Raw genomic sequence first — 24,867 nt, forward strand, 5'->3', positions numbered from 1 at the left:
TGGAGGGTGTAACGTGACTTTATCGATTGTTGCGTGAAAAGGGGATTTACTTGAATGTCACGTGTTTTGTTTTTTGGTGAAGAATTTTGGAGGTCCTTTAAAGGAGATTTGATAATAAAAGTTATTTTTGGAAGGTTTAATTTTAAAAAATATTTCATGATTTGTTAATATTTTAATTTTTCTTAAATTTTAGATGAGAATAATTTTTATGGATTTTTTTTATTTTAAAAATTTATTTTATTGGCTTTATTTTTATATTTTTTGAAAAAATACGAAAAAAATTAATATTTAAAAAAATTATCATCAAAATTAAAATTAATAAATTTAAAAAAAATCTAAAAAAGCATTAGAAGAATTTATAAAATTTCTTAAAAAATATTTAAAAAAATTTAAGAAAATAAAAAAATTGTAAAAATGTAAAAAATTATGATAATTTTATTATAGTTTACAAAATTTGATATTTAAAAATTTTTTTAAATTTTTTAATGTTAATTTTTAAATTTTTAATTTTTTATTTAATATTTTAATTTTTATTTAATTATAATTTACAAAATTCGATATTTTAAAATTTATTATTAATTAAATTTTTATTTATTTTTTTTATTATTAAATAATTGATATAATTTATATAACATTAAAAAAATAAAATTAAGTTAAAATTGTAATATTCCAAAAAAATGAGTAAAATTATTTTAAATCTTTATTAAACTTTTATTAACATTTATTTTTATATTATTTATTAAATTTATAATTTGTTATTTAAAATTTAAAAAACTTTAAAATAAAGTAAAAATTTAAATTTAATTTTTTCTTTGAAAATGAGTCAAATTTAAAAAAATAGTTTTTTTGTTTATTACATTAAAATTTTGTTATTAAAAATTAAAAAAAAAATAAAATATTTTTTTTGAATGAGTTAAATTATTTAAAAATATTATTATTATTTATTTTTTTTAATATTTATTTTAAATATATTTTTATTTTTTTTTAAATTAAAATTCAAAAATTAATAAATATTATTTTTCCTTCTATTTTAAGGCTAACATGATTTTTTTTCAAGTTTCATAAAACGAAAAAAAATTGATAGATTTTCTCTCTTTCCACAAAACTGCGCTTTCCGCTTTCAATAAATCATTCGATGTTGTTAAATAAATTAATTTTCCATAGAAAATCGTTCGGTTGCATATTTTGTTAACTTTCCAGAAATTAAAACACACAAAACCATACAAAAAGGATATTGTTTTTGCATTCCATCTCCATTCGTGCAGTCATTCAGCAGTGTACGTGAGTACCACATCAGATGTTTAATATTGAAACCAAAATGAATATTAATGGTTTTATTTTTGATATTTGAATTTATTTTATATTTTCATGTTGCTCGATGTCGTCCTTCGCTGTGTTCGCATGTGCCAAAACAACATAGGAACAAAACTAAAATTGGAAAATCAGAAAATCAAATCAACGGAAACCACAAAATGTATTTCCTCTTTTTCACATGGCAACAACGACGCACGACGACGACGACACGAAAATAAAAGCTTTCGAAATCACCCGACATCATGTCGTGTGAAAGCTAAAAATATTTTCCTGTGATGTGTGTGGAATGATGACAGACACAAATACTACGGGCGAGAGACATAAAGATAATTTCTAGGAATTAATTTTATTTATGATCGAAAAATATTCATTGTGAATGTTTGTTCTTCGAGCAGGCAGACACTCGCACATTGAAAATTGTTCATGCAAACTTTCTACTTTCTGCCTTCTGCCCCAACGACGACAACAACAAACAAAAATTTTTGCCATGATTTACTTTCTTGTGTGTCGGATTTTAATATTCTTTGTGTCAACAACATCAAACACGGATAGATAACAACAAAATCGTAAAATTGAATGTTCGGCGGTAGTAAAGGCGAATAAACAACCGAATATTACAATCATCATCATCGTCATACGAGGCAAGAAAAAAAAAGTTCCCGAAAAGTAATGTTTCTGTGTACATACCGAAAAATAATATTTTCTTTTAATGCTCGAAATTGTGATTAGATTTTATTAAATTTTCTGCACAGTTTATCCCGATCACATGTTATGAATGTTATTTTTCGGCTGCAGAAAATCGTTATCTTGATCCGAGAGTTGTGTAAGAAATACAAACACAAACACGTAACTTTTGTACTTAAATTCTTTATGACTTTTCAGGCGTGTTTTTGTGCTTATTTGTCAAAAAAATTGTCTGTCGGAGGACAATAAAAGCCTGAAAAATAAAAAAAATAAGATAATAAATAAAAAATGTATTTAAAAAAATTAAATTAAATTTAAAAAAATATTAATAAATAAATTTATTAAAAAAATCAAATTAAAATTTTAAAAATATTTAATAAAAAAATTAAAAAATTAAATTAAAATTTAAAAAAATATTTAATAAATAATTTATTAAAAAATTAAATAAAATTTAAAAAAATATTAAAATAATTATTTAAAAAAAAAATAAATTTAATTTAATTTTAAATCAAAATTTTTAAAAAATAAAAAAATTAATTAAAATAATTAATTCAAAAAAATTAAAAAAATATTTTAATAATTATTTAAAAAAAATATAAATCAATTAAAATTTTTAAATTATTTGAAAATTTATTTTAATAAAAATTTTTAGTTTTTAAAAATTAAAAATAATTTATGAAGATATTTTTATTTATTTATTTTTTTTTTTAATAAAAAAATGCGCTCAAGAAGTAAAAGTATCTTTTCATCAAAAAGGCGACGAGAAAGTTCTCGCTTATGACGACAAAAAAATAAAAATGAGACGACGACACATATTTTGCATGACACTCGTATAGCGAAATCTTCCTTTCTCCATTCTAATCCTCTTTTATGTGTTCAGCTTCGTTATGATAGTGTGTGCAAGTCGTTACTCTCATGACAGAAGCAAAAAAGAAAAAAACGAGATACAAGTCCGACATGTAAGTACGAAGTAAGTAAAGACTTAAGACGCATCTCTTACAATTTTGTAGGATTATGTCGTCGTTCGTATTTACTTTCACTTGAAATAATAAAAAATAGGAAATCTTCGAGAAAAATTTTTCTTGTAACATGAATGTTGAGCGCATTTTTTATCAAAAAAAAAATAAATAAATAAAATAAAATAAATGAATAAAAATTAAATAAAAAATTTATTAATTAATTAAATTAAAAATAATTTTTAATTAATTAATGAAAAATCCTAAAAAATTAAATTAATTGAAAATTATTTTTTTTTAAATAAAAATAAATAAAAAAATATTATTTTTTTATTTCTTATTAAAAAATTATTAAAAATTTAATTAAATTATAAAAATAATATTTTTTAATTAATTAAAAAAAAATTGAAAAAAAATTGAAAATAAAAAATTAAAATAATATTTTTTTTTTTTAAATTAAAAAATTTTTTACCAAAAATTTTAAATTATTTTTTTTTTTTTTTTCTTTCCAGATGACTCCAATGAACCTAAACCAAGCAAAAAACAGGACGATTAAAGACACATACCACACCGTATTCCATGATAAAGATCCGCTTTTATTGACGCATGTAACGTAAACGATGTCATCCTTCTATTTTATTCTCTTCTCCTCGTAAGAAAAACTTTTATTCGTATTTTACTTTTATTTTTTTGCTTCCTTCACTTTTTTTTCTTCCTTTCTTGAATAGTTATATTCTAATCCGTTTTTACTATTATGATTACGACTCCATTCGTCTATCAGTCTTTTTTTGCTGCATGAAAAATACACCTTATCGATAAGTTAAGTACCTTCTGGGGAATCGAAGCGGGAATCACTGTTCACTTTATGCGAATATTATGACCAGAAAGGATTCAATTTATTGTGCCATCATGTAAAAGTAGAAAAAAAATCGTAAGAAAAAATATAGTTCCGATAAGGATTCGAATCGTAATGACTACACATCTTTTGATGCTCTTTTGATGACCTCACAAATGTCTTCTTCGTCATTTTTATTTATTTTTTTTTTCGTAAGTCTCCGGTGACAATAAAATCTGGGGAAACTCAATTTTTTTTGTCGTTTTGGGACTGAAATTTATTTAAAAATTACAAAAAAAATTAAAATATTTGTTTTCATTCAAACCCTTAATTTTTCCTTTTTCGAACATCTCAATAAATTTATTTATCGCAAAAAAAATTCTCATGTTTATTTAGTAAAGCAATCATTTAATATATTTTTATTATAAAAATTCCACTTTTTTTTCGTTGTTTCGCCTTCATCGCCAAAATCAATATTTGTCGTGTTTTGGGTAAAATCGCAAATATTCCAGCGAGCTTCAAACACAAAACTATGCAAAATATTTCTAGATAGACGGGGTAGATATTTTTATTTTTTTTTGTTGTTGCTTTTGTTCGGTTAATGCAGGACGAATAAATAAAATTCGCACAGAAGGCTCAAAATGGATCAGCAAAATATTTATTTCCTAAGCTATGCAAGTTTCTCGTATTTTTTTTTCATGCATCAGCAGAAAAAATTATTTTATAACTCGAGGTTTCCGAATAATGTAATAATTTTGTCCTTGCTTCGACGTTGATGCGCCAACAAAGAAAACAATTGGTATTTTATGGAATTTCACTGGAATTTTGCACACACAGAATTTATTTATTTTTTTTTGTTCCTTGCTCAAACTGTGAGGGTGAGGGGAACCAACAAACAAAAAAAAAACGACAAAAAATACAGAAATCGTTGACATAACAAAATTATTGCATTTTCTCGTATTATTTTATATTAGATTGAAATGCATTAAATAAATAACGAGCGAGATAAAACATTATGATAATGGCACTAAATACTTCGTTTCTGCATAGGGGGAAGTCGATATCACAATGTTTTTGTGGCAAACGACGACAACGACGGTGAATTCCTAATTTTCTATTATTATGATATCTGCTTTCATTCTTGCACACACACACAGAGCTAACTGAATAATTTAATAAGACACGCATTCAATTTTTGGTATTTGTTTGAACTTGACCGTGAAATTGTTCTTTCAAGAGGAATTTTCGATATTACCGGCTTTTGAAGGGTCTTCAAACAAATGGAATGTCGCTTCTTAATTTGATTTGATTCTCTAATTTTGGCATGCAAATCAATGTAAAAATTTGTTCTGCTGAAGAAATAAAAATTAATCTCTCGAATGACGTCAATTTTGCTCTAAAATTCATATTTAAGTAACGCATTTGAAATGAAAATCGCGTGGAAAAACCCATCCTTGACTCAGAAATAAATGTAAATGTAACATTTCAAAATATGGATAAAAATAGAATTAAATTTTCACATTTTTTGGATGGTCTTTTCGTATATAGTTTACACAAAAAATTTAAATTTTAAAAGTAGGCGTCAGGAAATTTTTAAAGATCGAATCGTATTTTGATTTAAAATAAAATTCATTAAAAAAATTAATTTAACCACGTGGTTTATGAAATTAATTATTTAAAAAAAATTATTATTTAAACCACGTGACTTTTTCAAATAATTGATCAAGAGAATTTCAGGTTAACCACGTGATTTATAAAATAAAATAATTAAAAATTAATTTATAAAACCACGTGACCTTTTCTAAAATTCGCTTAAAATTTTTTTAATTTAACTTTGTGAATAATTCAGAAAATTATTTTTAAAATTATCATTTAAACCACGTGACTTATATATTCAATAATAAAAAAATATTAATAAAACCACGTGACCTTTTCCAATATTTGATTAAAATTTTAAAAATTTAACCACGTGATTTTTTAATGCAAGTTATCATTTGAAATACGTGATTTATAAAAAAATAATAAAGAAGTTTTGAGTTTAACCACGTGACTTAATCAATAAAATAATTCAAAATCGATCTATTAAACCACGTGACTTTTTTAAATAATTAATTTAAAAAAATATATTTAAACCACGTGACTCAATTTAACGAAATATTTCAAAATTGTTTATTTTAACCACGTGACTTATTAATTGAAATAATTCAAAAATAAGTCACGTGGTTCAAATGATACAAATTTTATTATTTTTCTCCGAAATGCGGTAACAAAATAAAATAGCGAAAAAGAAACAAAAATGACATTGAAAAGTTATTTTTACGAATTTCTCCTCTTTTTGCACTCACTCTTAAATTATTAAACTGGAACACGTGCATTATCTATTTTTACCCATTTTAATATTTTACCATTTATTTATTTCATTGTCGTTGCGTAAATTTACTCATACCTGAATACAACAAAGTAAAGATTCACTGAAAATTTTCCTTTGTTTATTTTTAACATTATCGGTCCGTTGAGAAACTGCCCACGCACTGGCATGATGCACTCACTCATCGACTCACTTACCTTACACAATTATTGTTACTACTCGTTAATTGCCACTGTTGCTGAGAATGTTTCTGAAGACAATTGAAATATTTTTATGATTTATTGTCATAATTTTTTTTCTGCGTCATTCGAGTTGCGATGCCCTTACTCCGATCTTTTATCAATTTAAATTATTTTTAATTACGTAAGACAAGACCATTGTTCTGACGATGGCATCGGGCACCTGTCTATGAAAAATTTTTTACCTCACACTACTAATTATCGTAATTAAATTCGATGTCAGACGAAATGGATATTTAAATAGGTAATTAATGTTGATGCATCAATTTATTCGGAATATGTGATGTTGTACAATGTAGAATTTAACTTTCAAATTAAAATATAGAGGAGGAAGACAAAGGCATCGTCGTTGCTATTATTGTTCAAACAAAACAATGAATATTATTAAAATAAATGAACTATATGCAAATGAAGGCAGATGATGTCTTCGTGATAAAGTGTTTTTAAAATTTCCAACTACGTAAAACTTCCCATTTAACGAATTAATTTGTGATAAAAATAACCCTTTATACAACTGGATTTTTCATCCCAGTGCATATTTTAATTTTTTAAAGTATTATAAACTCGAAATTTGCCCCAGTTGACATTTTAAATTATTTGTCCTAATGTACATTCAAGATTTTTGACCCAATGCGCATTCAAAAAACTTTGACCCAATGTAAATTCATCTTTTTGCTCCAGTTGACATTTTAATACAATTGTCCCAATGCACATTCAAAATGTTTGTCCCAATTCATGATTGAATTTTTTTTTATTTGTAAAAAAAATCGCCCCAGTTGACATTTTGAAATTTTTGCACCAGCTTATATTAAATATTTTTGACCCAATGCACATTTAAAACACTTTGATCCAATGTAAATTCATCGTTTTGCCCCAGTTGACATTTTAAAATATTTGTCCCAATGTACATTTAAGGTTTTTGACCCAATGCACATTTAAAAACTTAAATTCATCATTTTTGCCCCATTTGACATTTCAATTTAATTTTAAATAAATTTTTGACCCAATGCATAATTGAAAATATTTACCCAAAACACATTTGAAAATTTTGCCCCAGTTGACATTTTGAAATTTTTACCCCAATGCACATTTTCGATTTTTAATCCTGCTTAAATTTTTAAATCGTAAAATTCGTTATACAGCAACTTCGTTATATAGCAGTTTCATTAAATGGGAAGTTGTACTTAAAATTTATGAATAAATGCCATTCATCCATTCAATTTGTTGTTTTAAGTAAAAGAGAAACTGAGACGTTTTTTTTAAAAAGAAAGAAAATTTTGTAATTTTATATCCCGAACACACTGCGAGATGAAACATTTGGCTTCCTTGCGGCGACAAAAACCTTTTTCTCATGAATTTTACCCCAATTTTGCGTTTTTGAGTGTCCATCAGGACGAGGGAAGGAGCGAGAGAAAGACAATGGTATTAAAAATGTTTTCCTCAACGAAATTTGTTGTGACATTTTAAGTAGTTTATGGTTTCTTTTTGACATTTTGCGGCACAACAAAGTTTTTTCTCTTCGTCTGTTTTTGACTAAGAGACTTTTCTTCTTCTTCTTCTTCCTGCTGGAAGCTTTGGATGTCTAAATGTGGTCTTCGTTGTAATCTTTCGTGACATTTCTCTCAAGAAAATGTTTTAAGTATGATAAATGGACTTTAAAAAAAATAATTTTTATCACCTTGCCAAAGCGAAGTACATTGATTCCGTTCGATTTGAAGCGCAGTTCGACGATGGCGGCGGATGAAAATGAGAGAAGACAACATTAAGAAAGCATATTTCAAGACAATTGAATGTGACAATGCATTGCAAGCACTTTTACCGTGTTTTGCATAAGTATGAATTGAATTTATTTTTCTTCATTCCCTTTTTTTTTGCACCATTAGGGTGTCTCGAAGGCATTTTGCCATAGCTTTCGTTAGGATTGAAATTGCGACATTCTACTCCTCTTGAATTTGCTTACTAATGTAAACATACCATCTTGTTCTACAGAGTCATGACAACATGAATAATGATTCTTTTCTCCAACGCTCGTCGCTCGCACTCGGCATTATTTGTGTAGACTTTCAATTGCACGTTTTACTTGCTCACTTTGCGATTCAATTGCCATTGTTGGAACATTATTTTTTATGTACTCGGCATCATGGAGAACAGGTATCGCAATCATTTCAATAAAAGCATTTGAATAGAAAATGCACTTTTTGCATGTCTGTCGCTTTTAATTTTTTTAACGTACGAGTCTTAAGAGGAAAAATCTATTGAGACTTGTTATATAAAGTCTCAAAAGATTTTTTCTTTTATAATTCGTATGTTATCAAATTAAAATTGAACTTAAAAAAATTAGATTTTTATACTTTGTAACGCTTTAACTCAAGTCTTGGTTTAAAAATCTATTTAATTCTTTTAAAATTTTGTTAAAATTAACTTCAAGAAGGTTTATGAGAAGAAATTATTTATTATTATTAAAAATTATTAAAAAATTTATGAAGAAAAAAATACAGTGAAAATTCTATCATAGGGCAATTCTGAGTTAGGGCATATTCTCTAATAGGGCACATCGATTTTCTATAGAATTTCAATCGAAATCTCAAATTTTGGGTTTATTTTAACTATTTTCAATGGAAAAAAGTTTCAAATTGTCTAAAATATGAAAATTAAGGAAGAAAAACTTTAAAAAGTTAAAAATTAAAAAAAAAAATCAAAGAAATTCATCATTTTGAATTTTCTCAATAAATTTCCAAATTTTTGAATAATTTTTGATCAAAACAGTAAAAATTTAGCTTAATGATCAAAATATTTATAAATCATAATTTTTTACAAATTTTCTTTAAAAAATGCATGAATTTCTAAATATTGATATGCCCTATTAGAGAATACATATTCTCTTATTGGTACACTTATTTGAATTTTGGGTGCCCTATGATAGAATTTTCACTGTAGTATGAAAACTGTTTCTTAAGAAATTATTTAAATAATTTAATTTAATAAATATTTTTTATATTTAAAAACAAAAAATCATTAATTTTTTTTTAAATTATTGAAAACAAAGGAAACTTCGCTAATTTTTTGATTTGAGCGTATTTCAAACAAAAATGGACCCGTAACTTCGTTCTACCGAAGTTTTTTCTTGTTTTTGTTTTTAAAAGCAGAAATCCAAAACTAAGTTTAAGCTTTGGATTTCTGCTTTTAAAAACAAAAAAATAAATTTCGATGGGTAGAACGAAGTTACGGGTCCATTAATTCTCTTTGAAATACGCTCAAATCGAAAAAATTAACGAAGTTTCCTTTGTTTTCAATATTTTGCATTTTAAAAAGTACTTCATAGACATTATACTTGACTTAATGATACTCGAATTTGTACACATAAAATTTAAAAAAAAAATTCTTTTCAGCTTTCCTTTGTACTTTTTCTGCTTTCCGGCTTCTTTCTTCTTACTGCAGCGCCCCCTGTCAGCGATTCCCGTAACTTTGGATTAATAAACCACAAAAGATCGAACTCGTCATCATCTTCAATTTCTTCTTCCGATTCATCAAACGTTGGAAACTCCAATTTCTTCAAGATATATTTCTCATCATCAGCTAAGGGAATGAAACTTCTTACATCTAAAGATCTAAAAAGCTTGAACAACTCGAGACGCGCACGTGCATTGCTGTCAAATGGTGAAATGGAGTTTGCTCTGCAAAAAAAAAATATTATTTAAATAACAAAAAGTAGGTTAGTGCAAGATAAATACAACAACAACTCACTCAATGACCGGTTCAACACTGACATTTTCTGTTAAAATCACTCGAGCGTCTACTGTCTCGTGAATAACGCTAATCACAAGTGACAGATAAAAGACTCTCTGAAAAAAAAATGCTCGTGATACAATATTGTAACTTTTTTAGTTTTTTTTTTTCTCAACTCACTCTGAAACTAATTTGCTCCAGCATATCCAGTTTTACTTCCGCACAAATATTAAAAATTAAAAAAAAAAATTACAAGCAAGATGTTTAGTGTCAGACAGTCTGAAGTGCTTTGCAATAGAGAACGCCAATTTTAATGATTCTTATAATTATAGAGCGCAACTTTTTTTTTATTTTTTTTTTCTATTTACAGCTCAGATGAGGTCTCTCTCGCCGCATGAAGGTTTCAATATTAATAAAAATCAAACCAGTTCTACGATTCAGTCAAGTCAGTTAAAATTGATGGAGACACCATCACGCCACAATACACAAATAAACAACAAATGCTAATGATAACACGAGTTGAAAGATTCTCCCGCGAAAAGAGAGCGCGAAACTGTCACAACAGTGATTGACACAACTTCTCAACGAACTGTTTAAATATACTTGAATTTAAATAACTTTGTATTGTTAAGTGTTGGTTTTTAATTAATTTTATGGGTTTTTGTTATAATTTGTAACGTAATTGAGAAATACCGATAGAAGTCGTTAAATTTTCCATTTTTTTAATTGTTTGAATTTTTAACGGTCGTTTTAAAAAATTTCCTGATATTTAAATTTAATATTTCTTTTTAATTTTTAATAAATTCTTTAAGTTATAGATGAATTTTTATATTTTAAAAAATTTTAAAAAAATATTATTTTTAAAATTAATTAAATTTTAACCATTATCGCAATATTTTTAAGATAATAAATTAATTTGAAAATTTAAAAAAAAAATTAAATTAAATTAAATTTCTCATAAATTGACATATTATTTTTTTAAATTAAATTTTAATTTCATTTTATTTAATTTTTTTTTAAATTTTAAGGTCAATTAATGATTTTTTTTTTAAATATTTTAATAAAAATTGTTCAACTTAAAAGTAAGATCTGAATTTGTTTCGTAAAAATTTAAGAAAATATTATACTTTTTTAAAATTTTTAAATGGAAAAAATAATTTAAATAATTTTGAAAAAAATAAATATATAAATTATTTATTTATTTATTTTAATATTTTAATTAAAAAAAATTAAAAAAAAAAAAAAAAATAAATAAATATAAAAAATTAAATAAAATTTTTAAAATTTAATATTAAAAAAGAATTTAAATATTTCCTAAATTAAATAAAAAATTTAAATTTTTTTATTTTTATTAAAATAATAAATAAAATAAAAAAGTTAAATATAATAAATAAATATTAAACATTAAAATAATTTAAAAAAAAATTAAATAATTTTTATATTTTTTAATTTTTGATTGTTTATTTATTTAATTTATTTCTAAAATATTTATTAAAAAAATTATTTAATTAAGAAAATTGAATAAAGTATAATGTCCAAAAATTATTGCAATTTTATGAGTAAAAATTATTTTTTACTCTTTAATTTATTAGAAATTTAAATTACTTAAAAATAAAATAAATCCTCTTTATTTTTCACAAAACCAAAAAAAATCCAGATTTACCATTAAAGTCGCTACCCTTTTTTTTAAAGTTCACAAATGTTGCAAATCGTTCAGCTTCGTGCCATTACAGACACAGAGTGAAATGATTAAGGATATAATCTTTCAAATAATCTCTTTAGTCCTTTTTATATCAATTACACGTACTTCGACATGCGATACAAAAATAGCAACAACAACATCGCCACGCATTCACACACGTAAAACATGAAAATGAATCAGCAAATCCTTTTTGCAATTCAGGACGATGACTGTCACAAAACGCAATAATAATAATGATTATATATCCAATGAGCTTACTTTAAATACCGCTCGTCTGCCAGCCAGCTTGTTTTGCCTTTAAATGTCCCTTTTTGTATCATTTGTTCCGTTTTTACATTTATTATTAACATTAAACGCTTGTTAAAAACATAAAAATCATATTTTCTAAACAAAAATTATTTTTTTTTGCATCATTTTTATCCGCATTTGAAATTTTTTTTTTATAATTTCACAGCCCTAAGTGACGTGATATTTTTCCATTTATTTATTTTTGTGCGAGTCACTGTGGTAACATTTGTCTACTATTATCCTTGGTGCTTCCCATAGACGTGAGTGTAACGCAGATCGAGCTAAAAATTTTTGAATTTACTTTTTTTTTCTTCTTTTTGCCACAAAATGTTTTCTGTGTATTTATTATAAAAACATTTTGTTCTCGTCTCTCCTGTTGGCGTGGCAATATTTTAGTGCGAGGCAAAAAAAGACGTTTTTATGCACAAAATGTGCCGAAACAGGAAACTAAAAGCATATGAAAACCAACAAAGTCATCGTTCTCTGTCAGAAAAGCCGAAGCAAATAATTCATGCAGCCAGCAGCAGCCAGAAAAATGAATGAATGAAAGATTTCTCTCCCTCCCACACTCTCACTTCTCTCTCCTGTCGCCCCGTCGTTCGTTGTTGTCGACGTCGTCATCCCCATCAACTCAAACGAAAAAGTTAAATGGACTTTTCAATGGATGATGATATGGCTGCTGCTGCTGCTTGCTCGCCTGCCTGCCTGCCTGTTTGTGTGTTGATTGAAGAGAATAAAATTTTATTTAACAAAATAAAATCCTGACATTATTCATTGACTGTGTCTACCGAGCTCGGAACGTGTAATAAATTGTTCAAGTCGCACACAACAATAGAACGTAATAAATGATTTCATATTTATTTTATAATAATAACAGCTTTTGAATGGAAAACCAACCGACACGAGTTTCCATGCAACTTTCGAGAAAAGTTGAGAACAGGGATGCAAAAACTTATCAAGTCACAATCATTCAGGATTTTATGACTTAAGCTAAAGTATAAGTAACTTAAGTTCGACCAAAGTCAAATAAATTTACATAATTTAAGGATTTTTTTTTAATATTTTCAAAATATTTATTTATGCAAATTGTAAAAAAAAATATAAAATTAAAAAAATAAAATTGAAGTAAATATTTAAATAAATATTTACAAAAAATTATATTTAATTATAAAAATAATTTTTAAAATTAAAAATTATTTAAAAAATTTCAAAATTAAATTTTTATTTATTTATTTATTTTTAATTTTTTTAAGATATTTTATTTTTTTTTTAATTTTCTTGAAAATAAAAAAAAATATTCAAAATTTGGTTAATTTCAATTTTTATTAAGCTTAAGGTTAAGTATGAACTTTTTGCAAATCTATTTTTATGACTTAAGAATACTTTGACTCAAAAGGCTTTTAACATTTAAATTTACAAATAAATTAAAAAGGTCAAAAAACAAATATTTTTTCGTAAATATATTTTAATTATTTTTTTTAAATTTTTTTTTTTTTTTTTTAAAAATTAAATTAAATAGAAAATTTTTTAATAAATTAAAAAAAAATAATTAAATTAAATTTAATTTTAATAATTCATTTTATAAAATTAATAAATTAATAATTATTTTTTAAATAAAATTTTAAAAAAAATAATTAAAAAAAAAAATTAATAAAAAAAATTGAAAAATATCTCAAAAAAATTAAACTTAAGCAAAACTTAATAAAATCTAAAATTAAATTATTTTTAATTAATAAATTTTTTGCATCCCTGATAACAAGACTTCGTCAGCAACATCAGTTCGGAAACAAACACTAAATAGGTCAGGTGAAGCTTTTTAAACACAAAAACTCAATGGAAATGTACGCTTGAAATAACCATAAGGATTTTTCATTATATTTACAAAGCCTCTCAACTCGACCATTTCACGACGACTCTCCGAGCAAAAAAAAATTGTGCATGAAGAGAGATGCAAAAACCACGTTTATGGTCTCGTCTGCGGTATCAAGCACTTTTTTCTGACTATTTTTATTTATAAATGTATTTTAGTACAAAAGTATGCTCGACTCTGAAAAGTTATTTTACATTTTTTTTTTGCAAAGAGAAAAATCCAAAAACCTCGTTGTTGACAAAGACAAGCGCTTTTTCCCGTAAAAAAATAACGAAAAACCCGTTAAAACTCAATTTTTTAGGAAAAACATTTTTTAACATACAAAATTGATGATGAAGGTTTGCCAACAAAAGTTCATTGGTTTTTATGCAATTATGAAATGAGTCATGGGAAAAAATAAAAAAAGGAATTTTGAGGCAGCAAATATTTGATTAGGTGATTTTTCTGAAGTTGTCATCGAATTTCTGGGGAATTTCTTGAATTTTCCTTTGAATACATTCAAAGAGAAAGAAAATTATTTAATTTATGAATAAATATTAAAATTCCCTTCTGCTTTATTTTCTACAACAGAAAAATAAAAAAGTTTTCTTTTTTTTTGAAAATGGAAAAATAAATAATAATAAACTTTTTTATTATATTTATTTAAAATAAAATATACAATTTCTCTTTTCTCCGAGAATAGTAGCAGAAATAGCAAAAAAGTAATGAAATTGCCTCCGTTTGTCAAACAAAACATTATAAATTTATGAAAATTAACTTTGAAAACATAAATAAACGTCCCGGTCGTGTCAATATTTCCTTATTTATCTGCTTAAACTTTTTTCATTAGATTAATATCGGACTTTTTCACTTATTTTTCCCTCCGTCAAAGCAAAAAAAAAAATACATCGATAACAAGGTGTGAAAGTTCCATTAATAGAGGTGACAGGTTTTGATTCTTGCGGAAATTCTTCCGTGTCTCGGCGTTCGCCCCATCAATTATACATGAATTTCCAAATTAAACCAAAAATATTAATAAAAGAAAGAAAAGAAAGAAAAAAAAATATTAAATGGGAAAATTGAAATTGCTGAGGCGTGTCCTTTGTCGTCCTCGACATCCATTGTTTGCATCAAAAGACTTGACAAAAAAAAATATTTTTAATAATCTTAAGTGGATTCAATCAAAAAAACGAAAAAAAAAGTAACGGACATTAAAAATATATCCATAAAAATATTGTTTACGGTGTGATTGGATTTGACGATAAATGGAGACCCACGCACTTTTGGCTCTTTCGTAATCACGGAAATTGATGGAAATTGATAGATACGCATGATAAAGTGTAGTAAAAGTTTTTTTTGATTTTTTTTGTTCCTTTTTGACAAACACACGCCAACACAAAGCGAAACGATGATACATTATTTTTTTGACATTTTTTGTCGTTATTATTGAAAATTCTGCACAATAGACGACCTTTTAAAAGTAATTGATGGTTAATATCGATGATTCATTAAAAAAAAGTTATTTATTAATACACAAGCGTTTATTTTGCTGAAAATGTGACAAAAGTTTGCTTTTATTTTTTTACTGCACGCGCTGCTGTTGTTTATAAAAATATGATGAATACAAAAAAAAATATTTCTGAAAAAAAGTAGCGCGTGTAAGTCAACCACAACACAACAATAAGCGATAAATTAACGATATGCAAAGAAAAGAAATCAAAAAAATGAGCCAACTTGTTTTACCAGTTTAAGGAGATGAAAAAAATTTCGGGGTTCAGGTTGTCCATGAATTTTTTAAAGGTGTTTTGAAATAAAAAATGCGCTTGTGTTAAATTATTTTTTTAGATGTTGCGAGTTTTTATTCAGTTTATTCACATTGTGCGTCATCTTTAATATTTTTATCGTTTATTATCGTGTAAATTATATTTTTATACATGATTTTTTTTAGATGAGACATGCAATTGCAAGTTGTGTATTCGTAATTATAATTATAATTTTTGTGTTGCTTAAATGACTTGAGCGTATTTTTTTAAAAAAATATTTTTAATTTATTTAATAATAAAAAAAATATTATTTAATTTAAAATAAAATAAAATATTTTTTTAAATTTTAATTTTTTTATTTAAAAAATTATTTTTATTAAAAATTTATTATTTTTTCTTTAAATTTAACTGAATAAATTTTTATTTTTTATAAAAAAATTAGTTTTTTAAATTTTTTATTAATTAAAATATTTTATAATTTTTGAATAATTTAGGTATTTTATTAATATTTTTTTTAAATTAATATTTTATTTATATTTTTTTTATTAAAATTATTTTTTATTTATTAAAGAAAAAATAAATATTTAATATTTATTAATAATTCATTATTATTTTTAAGTTTAATTAAAAAATATTTTTTTGTTATTTAAAAAAATTATAAAAGTACATTTTAGAGACATAAAAACTAATTTACAAAATAGAAACGCAAAAAAGTATATAACATTGTAAACAATATGCGACTTTTTATTTAATTATGCGAGCGTGTATCATTGATTCATCGAACACTAACACGAAAAGATGTCTGTTTAAGTAATTTTTGCAGTAAAATCATGCAAAAATGATAATTTTAGTAATATTGACAATTAATCTTATTTTAAATTTAGAAAATGTGAGTTGTGCATCAAGTTTAATGCCGTCAAATTTCAAAAGTGAGGTTATATCAGGATCTGTCAAAGATAAAATAGAAGAGACAACAACAAATGAGCCAGTTACTGAAACAGAAACAGAAGATTATTTAGAAATTGAGGACTTTATTGCTCCAAATTGTGTTTTAAGTCTTTTAGGAAATGGATAAAAAGTGAGTTTTTAACATTTGACTCGTAGTTTTAAGTATTTAAAGTACATTTTAATTAAAAATTAAATAAAATAATCTAAAATATTTTTAAGAATAAGTCAAAAGTTAAGAAATTTTTAAGTTTATTATTAAAATTTGTGATTTATTTATTTTTGAAAAATTTTTGTAAATTCAAATAAATAAAATAATTAATTTAATTAATTAATAAATATTAATTTAATTTTTTTATTTATTTATTTTTTTTAATTAACTTTTATTTAATTTTTTTAGAGACATAAAAATAATTTAAAATTATTTTTATTAATTTAATCAATTTTTTAAATTATTTTTCACTCAAAAACATGTTCAATTCTAATAAAAATTTCAAATTAAATATTTTTCAGGATGTCCATTGATGAAATCTCATCTAAAAATGTCCTCACTCAACCCAATTTACAGTCCGGCATTATTTCATTCCGATAGTAACTGTCCAAATACACTGTTTCTGGGCATTCTAAATATAATTAAAATCATGTCCTTTTTAATTGACTACATTTTTGTTATAATTGGAGATCCATGGGCGTCGCACGGTACCCTCTTCACGTGTCGAAAAATGGTAAATTCCTTTCGTTTCTCCGAAAAATCGAACGACAATCAATCAATTCGAACCTCAAATTGAAGCGACAACTGAATTCAGTGACAAATCGATGGTTGGCAGGCACGTCATTGGTCATCCAGATACAACCAAGTTTAAAATTGATGTCCAGTCAATCGTATAATCATCTCTGAATATTCATTCCCGTGTTAAATGCCCATCATGTGTGTGTGTGTGTGTGTGTTACGTGTGTAAACAAAACACTGAAAACAGAAAATAATTACTGGCATGTACAAAAAGTTGAACAAATTGAATAAATGAATGCCAAAAATTAATTTTTGTCCTACAACAACAACAACTGCCGATGTCGACGCACTGCTAGCAATGTACGAAAATAAAATTTTATGGGCCTCAATTGTCGCTACATGCATACTATTCCTCGGATGATGGAACGAATATACAAACACAAATGACACATGAAGCATGCCATGGGATTGGCATTTGAGATAATTATGGTCAATATTAAATTTAATGGTGCCAGTGTGTGTTACTCTCTCTCTCTCTGCGTTGCCAAAAAATTTGTTAAATATATCGAACGACTGACTATCCGAATGTCAAATCGATTTTAATTAAAAAAGGATGTTCGAAAAAATGTTGAGACACGATACTAACGACATTTTTAGGACAATGCAAAAGTTGAAATTAATTTATAAATTTCTTAAATTTTAAAAATTTGTTTTTATAAATAATTAAAATTTATTAAATTTTTTTTTATTAAAATTTAAATAATAATTTGATTTAATAAATAATTTTTAAAATTTAGAATGATTTATATAAAACTTTAATTTTTCATTTTAATTTTGAAAATTAATTAATTATTTTTTTAAATAAAAAAAATACAATTATATAAGTTTTCAATAAAAAATCAAATTTTAAAAATTATTTAATTTTTTTTAAAATTTAATTTATTGTTCGAAATTTTTATATATTATAAAATTTTAGATATTAACAAGATTTTTAATTTTGAACTTCAAAAATTTTTATTGGGCTGATACATATTAAAAAATATTTTGAGTACCTCTAATTTTTTTTGTGAAATTAACATTGAGTAGCAAATCAATTTGTATAATACCAAATTATTCAAGTTTTGGTACATTTTTCACTAATTTTAGACAAAATTTTCCAAATTTCTATTAAAATGTTAAAATGTTAAAAATGTTAAAAAAAAAATGTTAAAAAGTCCATATATTGAATATATTCAATTTTGTTTTATTTTTAATGAAAATTATTTAATTTTTTAAAGAAAAATAATTATTCTTTTAAATTTTTTAAAATTTATGATATATAAAAATCAAAAATTTTTATTTCTGTTTAAGTGCTTACAATACTCAATTTTCAATAAAATTTTTGAAAATTATGAGAGATATTTTTTTTCTTTAAATATTTTGCAATAAAAAAATTTCAAAAAATTAAAACATTAAATTTAAAACAAATTTTAACAAAAATTTTGAAAATTTTTTCGAAAAATTTTATTTTTTTTAAATTTTAATAAATTTTATTCTCAAAAAATTTCCCTAAAAATTAAAAAAAAAGAAATTCAAAATATTTTCTATCATTGTACCATCCTTATTTCGAAAAGGACACACGAAAAAAAAAATATTACACTTGAAAAACAAGAAAAACAGACAAACACGTGTGTGTGTGCGCGCTGCCTTTAGTATGTCAATAAATAACATTCGATTTTCGTCGAGTGTACTTGAAAAGGGACGAAAAATCTTGCTACTGTTGTTTTTGTCAGGACTCACGACGACGACGACATCAACTCACTTATCCCATCCTGGAGAAGTTTATTTTGCATTTACTTGAGTACACAACTTTTTCGCACACAAACACGAACTTTTATCGAGGCAATTTTTCAGATCGATCGATTTTTGCTAACAAAACAACGAACGGCACACGAGGAAGCAAAAATCATCTTTCACGTAGCAAATCGGCAAATCACAAATAACTTTCTCTGCATGATGATGATAAAAGGAAAAACATGTAGTAGTACTAAAGCATATTCGGCTTTTGATCAAAAATTAATGAAAATCCCCAAAAAAAAATATTATTTTCCTTCAATAAGTTTACAATAAAATTCCGTTCCTTCCGTTTTCTTTTGTAAATGTCGAAAAACGAAGAAAACCCACATTATTCACATTTCCATCTTCATCATCTCTCCGTTCGTGTAGATAGGTCTTCGATATAAAAGTTTTCGTCTTTCATTTTTCTTGAGGTTTCTTTTGATCTGCAAACCCAAATTCGAACGAGGAAAAGTTAATTTAATCAATTTCCGTGGAAACCGTTCAAGGAACAATAATTGATGACAATAGTGTTAAAAGAGTGTGTGACTGAGGTGAAAGATAAGTAGCTAAGCTGTCACATTCACTTCCAATTAAATGATGTAAAGAGACACGTGTGTCGTCTCATTCCACAGACGCAAAAAGATTTCCTTGATCCAAATTTGCTTTTCCAATTATTATCGAACCGGCACATCTATCTTAACATGTGGTATCCCAGCAACCCCTAAATGGGGTAATTTCAAAATTTCCTTCTTCTTGAGTTTAGTTCAAGGCAAAATGCCCCATTTTGCGATACACCCTCAAAAATTAGTTCTTTTCATTTCCTGCACACAAGTCCTTCGCATATCATCTCAATAAATTTAATTAGGCATTGGATATGTGATAAAATTTTATACAGAGCAACGGCATACACTCCTCTATTATTATTCTCTTGATGACAACTAAATAATATGATACGCCAAGGACCATTAAATCTCAATATGTATCAATCCGATGTCGATGTTGGTCGACTTCTTGTACCTACTTCCATGCCAGCGCGTAAGATGATACAAAATGATAGGGTTTCCTTTTTATTATCGTCATTAACATATCCGTTTGCTTGCTCTGTGTGACATGATGACAACTCGGCACAAAAAGCGAGAGAGAGACCCGTTGAATAATAATAATAAAATATGGGAACGATATGGGACAAATTAATCTTGTGCTTTGTAAAAGCTAATGTCCTCTGTGGGTGTACGGAATAGTTGGAGCTAGCACAAGGTATTGATTAGTGATGCTATTTGGATGCCTTGTGATTTGAAAAGAGTTGAAATTTAATGTTGATAGATTAATTTTTTTTTAAATTTTATTTCAAATTTTACAATTACAATATTATTATTCCAATTTTACAAATTTCACAACTTTATACTCCTCAAATGAAAATTTTCGGAATTTTTTAAAATTTGACATGAAGTGAATTCAAAAAATTCTTTAGTTAACCTTTAAAGAATTTTTTGCAGATGCTACATGTCATTTTTATGTAAAAAAAAATATGTGAGGAGTACGAAATTGTGAAAATTTGTATACAAATTACTTTTTTATACTCCAAAAAAAAATCTAAAATTTAATTAATCTAATTAAATTTAATTTTGAAAATTTAATTTGATTTTTATATTTTTTTTAATTTAGTTTTGACTGAAAACATCTTCATTTTTAATTCTAATTTTTTAACTAGATTTTTAATGACGTCAATTTCGAAAATTTTTTGAAAAAAAAAAATTTAAAATTTTGAAGAATAAAAACTTTTATTTAAAAAAAATATTATTGTTCCATAAAAATTTGTAAAAAAAATAAAAATTTTGAAAAATAAAAACTTTTACTTAAAAAAAAAGTTATTATTGATCCATAAAAATTTATAATTGAAAGATTTTAAGAAAATTTTATTCATAATTATTTTTTTTATATTTTAATATAATTTTTTTAAATTCGAAATTTTTTGAAAATTGCTTTAATTTTAAAATTAATTTATAGAAGGTTTCGAATGTTTCAAAATTTGTAAAATTTTAAATAAATAGATTAAAATTGAAACAAGTCGAGTTTAACACCGCATTTTTTCTTCGAAATGCGGTAAAAAATCAAAATAAATTTTTGAATAGTTTTTTAATAAGGAGTAATAAAAATTAATACAAATTTCACAATTTCGTACTCCTCAAAAAATTTTTTTTTTCAAAAAACGACATTTTCTCAACGCTAAAAAATAATTTTTAATTAAAATAAGTAAAGTTTAAGTCAATTTCGAATAAAATCCAACATTTTATCAACAACAGCGCTTTAGCAGCGTGCATGCCTTGAACATTTGCCATTATCAAGAATGTAATTTGTGTGTTTTGCCTTGAGGTTTTGCAACAAAGGGAAAATTTTCCGAATGAGATAAGACACAAATCAATATCGTAGTGCTCCGAACTTTTCAAAGAGCATCCACAGCACCACGATGGTTGTTGCCATAAAATCAACTATAACAAAAGAATGTAAATTGTATGCCTTGATATTCGACAGATATCGGCAGGCACACAATACACATTGTTTACAAAATTTTCGTTCAAACGTCAATAAAGTCATGTCGATGTTGGATGTTGACTGACTGGCAGTCAGAGCGAGAGAAAGAGAGAGAGGAATTGTCTCAAAAACCAATTTTTCCACACAAACTTTGATGAATATTGCACAAGAACTTGTGTGGTTATCAAAACTTTTCAATAAAATTTCCTACAAATTACTTTGATTCGTCTCGTTCAAAGGAATTTAATAATCTTCAAAGCAACTTATTGAATTGCAATGCAGAATTCCGAGTATTTCATCAAAGTGAAAATCTTGCAAAATTTGTCAGACATGCAAAAAATCGATGAAAAATAAAAATGGAAATATGTAAGTATGTAAAAAAAAATAAATCACCTCATCAGACGACCGCAATAATTTGTAATTTAAATATTCATTGCGCGCGAGTTTGTTTGTGGCACAAAATATTTAATCGGAAAACTGTTTATCAATCCCAGATCATTCGCGATGTAATTATTATTTTAATTCTGCGAAATGTAATTATTTTGTGGGTTCGAGTTTTAATTGAAATGCTGATTATGATGAAAAAAAAAAGAATTAAAAACTTTACAGACTGAAAGACAAAAGAGAGCCAATTATTGCACCAAATTCCAATTTTCGTTGTCGTTGTTCGGAAAAGTGCGGAAAATATAAAAAAAAACAAAATTGTTAAAATTTATTTTTTTTTATTATTTCAATTTTTTTATTTTTATTTGATAATTTAAAAAAAATAATATTTTTCATTAATGAAAAAAAAATAAATGAAAATCTGAAGATTTTTATTAAAAAATAATTTTAATTTTTATTTTTAAAAATAATAATTAAAAAAATTTTATTTTAATGATTTTATAATTTTTTTATGAAAAAATTATTAAAAATTATTTAAAAATAATAATTAAAAATTTTATATTTTATTTAATAATTTTCGTAATTTTTTAATATATTTAATAATTTTTTTCAATTTTTTTTTAAATAATTTATTTTAAATTAATTTAAATAAAAAAGTTATTAAATAAATTTTAAATTAATAAAAATAATTAGTTTTTAATTTTTTTTAACATTTTTATATTTTTTAAAAAAATTTTCCGAATTTTTTTATTTATTTTATGTTTATTAAATTAATTAATATATTTTAAATATTTTAATAAAAAAAAAAATAAATTTAAAAATTTTTTATTTTTACATTTCTTGCACCTTTCAGAACAATACGACATAAATTCAAACGGAACAACATTGCATGTGCTTTGTTGTTGTCACACACGAAAAAAAAAGTTCGCTTAGTATGCATCGATTGTCCATTTTCGTGTCACAGTCCAAATAATAATTATATGAAAAATAAACACATTCACAGAACACAAAAAAATAAAACAAATTGTTACTTCATTTGTTATTATCTCAGTCAAAATAAACATATAATTATGGTCAATCTATTGTTTCAATTTAACCTGTTGTACGAACGAAAAAAAAATACAAAGCTCTACTTTTGGAAACTGTTGCTTTTGTACTTGCAGATAAGCATCGACAACAAGCAAGTAAAATCAAGTCAATCTCAATTTGAATTAATATTTAAATGAATATTCAAATTAGAGAGAAAAAATTACCGTTTTTTCCGTGCGATACTGTACTCACTTAGTTAGTTAGTCAATGTTGTATCATAAATTTTTGTATGTTAATTCTTTTATTTTTTGTTCTGTTTTTATTTTTTTTAATATATGAAAATATGCAGAGAGTGTGAAATAAAGCAATTGTTAAAATAAATGGCATGGCAGTAAAGTACACACAGAAATTTCATGAAGCATGCAAAAAAAATATATAGCTGAGCATCCAAAATGACCAGAATATGTTAATTTTTTTAATTGTACATGATTTAAATATTATTATTATTATTTTTCACATCTTTATGTGGCGGAGTGATATGGAAATAGTGCGTATTAATGTGTGACGTCAGGAAAGCGGCAGTCAGGTGTTAATCTGCTTCGTAATGGGATGCTTTTATTTCGCGTCTCTCTCTCTCTCTCTGGTTTCTTTATGCTGGCTGATTTTACAAACAGAAAAAGTGTTTTAATTTAAAAGGTTTTTCTGTGATGATGGTTATTTTTTTTTATTTTAATTTTAATTTGATGTGTTTTGTTGACGGAACGAAGGTCAAAGATAAATTCATGAGAAATAATCGACGTAATTAGAAACTTTTAAATTTGTGTAAGTTATGATTAACAATCTGTTAAATTGAGATAAAGTGAGTAGTTTTTGGGGTACTTAAAAATCTTCAGTGAAAATAATTATTTTTTATGTTTTGAGAAAAAAAAAATTTTTTTTAATGATTTGGTTTTTTTTTGATGTCTATAAAAAATAAAGAGAAATTTAATTTAATTTTTACATTTGTTAAAAATTTAATTAAAAATTACAAACATAAATTTTTTTAAATATTTTTTATTTTTAATTCAATTTTTTTTTAATATTTTTAAATATTTTGGTTAAAGTCGGTTAAAGTTTCATTTAATAAAATTTTTTTGAACAATTAACTCTATTAAAAATTATTTTTTTTTAATTTAATTTTTAATTTAAATCAATTTTAATAAATTTTATTTTTTTTTTAAATTATATTCAATTTGATAAATTGATGACATTTTATTGATAAAATTATTAACAAAATTCTAAAAATATATATTTTTTTTTAGTTATGAATATAATTATAATTTTTAAAATCATTTTCAATTATAAAAAAATATTTTATCTAATATAATATCTATTAATATTTTAAAAAAATTAATTTAATTTAATTTATAAAAATATATTTTTTAAATATTTTAATTAAAATTACTTCTAATAAAATTTGTTTAAATAATTCTATTAAAATTTTTTTTTATTTAAATTAAAAATTTTATTTTTATTGATCATGAAAATATTCATGTACTTAATTTTATTTTAAATAAAAATATATATTTTTTTGATAATTTAGAATTATAATTATTGTTATTATTTTATTTAAATATTTTTTTTTATCAAAAAATAATAATTTAATTTCAAAATAAAATATTTTTATATTTTTCAATTAAAAATATTTTAATAACTAAAAATAATA

The 24,867-nt window shown here is 24.2% G+C and overlaps 2 protein-coding genes across 2 annotated transcripts in view; both read right to left on the reverse strand.

Moving 5' to 3' along the window:
• LOC134838014 (protein charybde-like) overlaps positions 1–24,867 on the reverse strand; it is a 246,258-nt gene that overhangs the window by 98,255 nt on the left and 123,136 nt on the right. The window lies entirely within an intron of this gene.
• Positions 9,769–10,402, reverse strand: LOC134827302 (uncharacterized). Its single transcript, XM_063839890.1, has 3 exons — positions 10,303–10,402; positions 10,141–10,238; positions 9,769–10,070 (listed from the first exon to the last, which is right to left on the reverse strand). Exons 1-3 carry the CDS (start codon positions 10,324–10,326, stop codon positions 9,782–9,784), a joined length of 411 nt encoding a protein of 136 aa, XP_063695960.1. The 5' UTR covers positions 10,327–10,402; the 3' UTR covers positions 9,769–9,781.

This window comes from Culicoides brevitarsis, chromosome 1 (genome assembly GCF_036172545.1).
Source record: "Culicoides brevitarsis isolate CSIRO-B50_1 chromosome 1, AGI_CSIRO_Cbre_v1, whole genome shotgun sequence".
Lineage (NCBI taxonomy): Eukaryota > Metazoa > Arthropoda > Insecta > Diptera > Ceratopogonidae > Culicoides > Culicoides brevitarsis.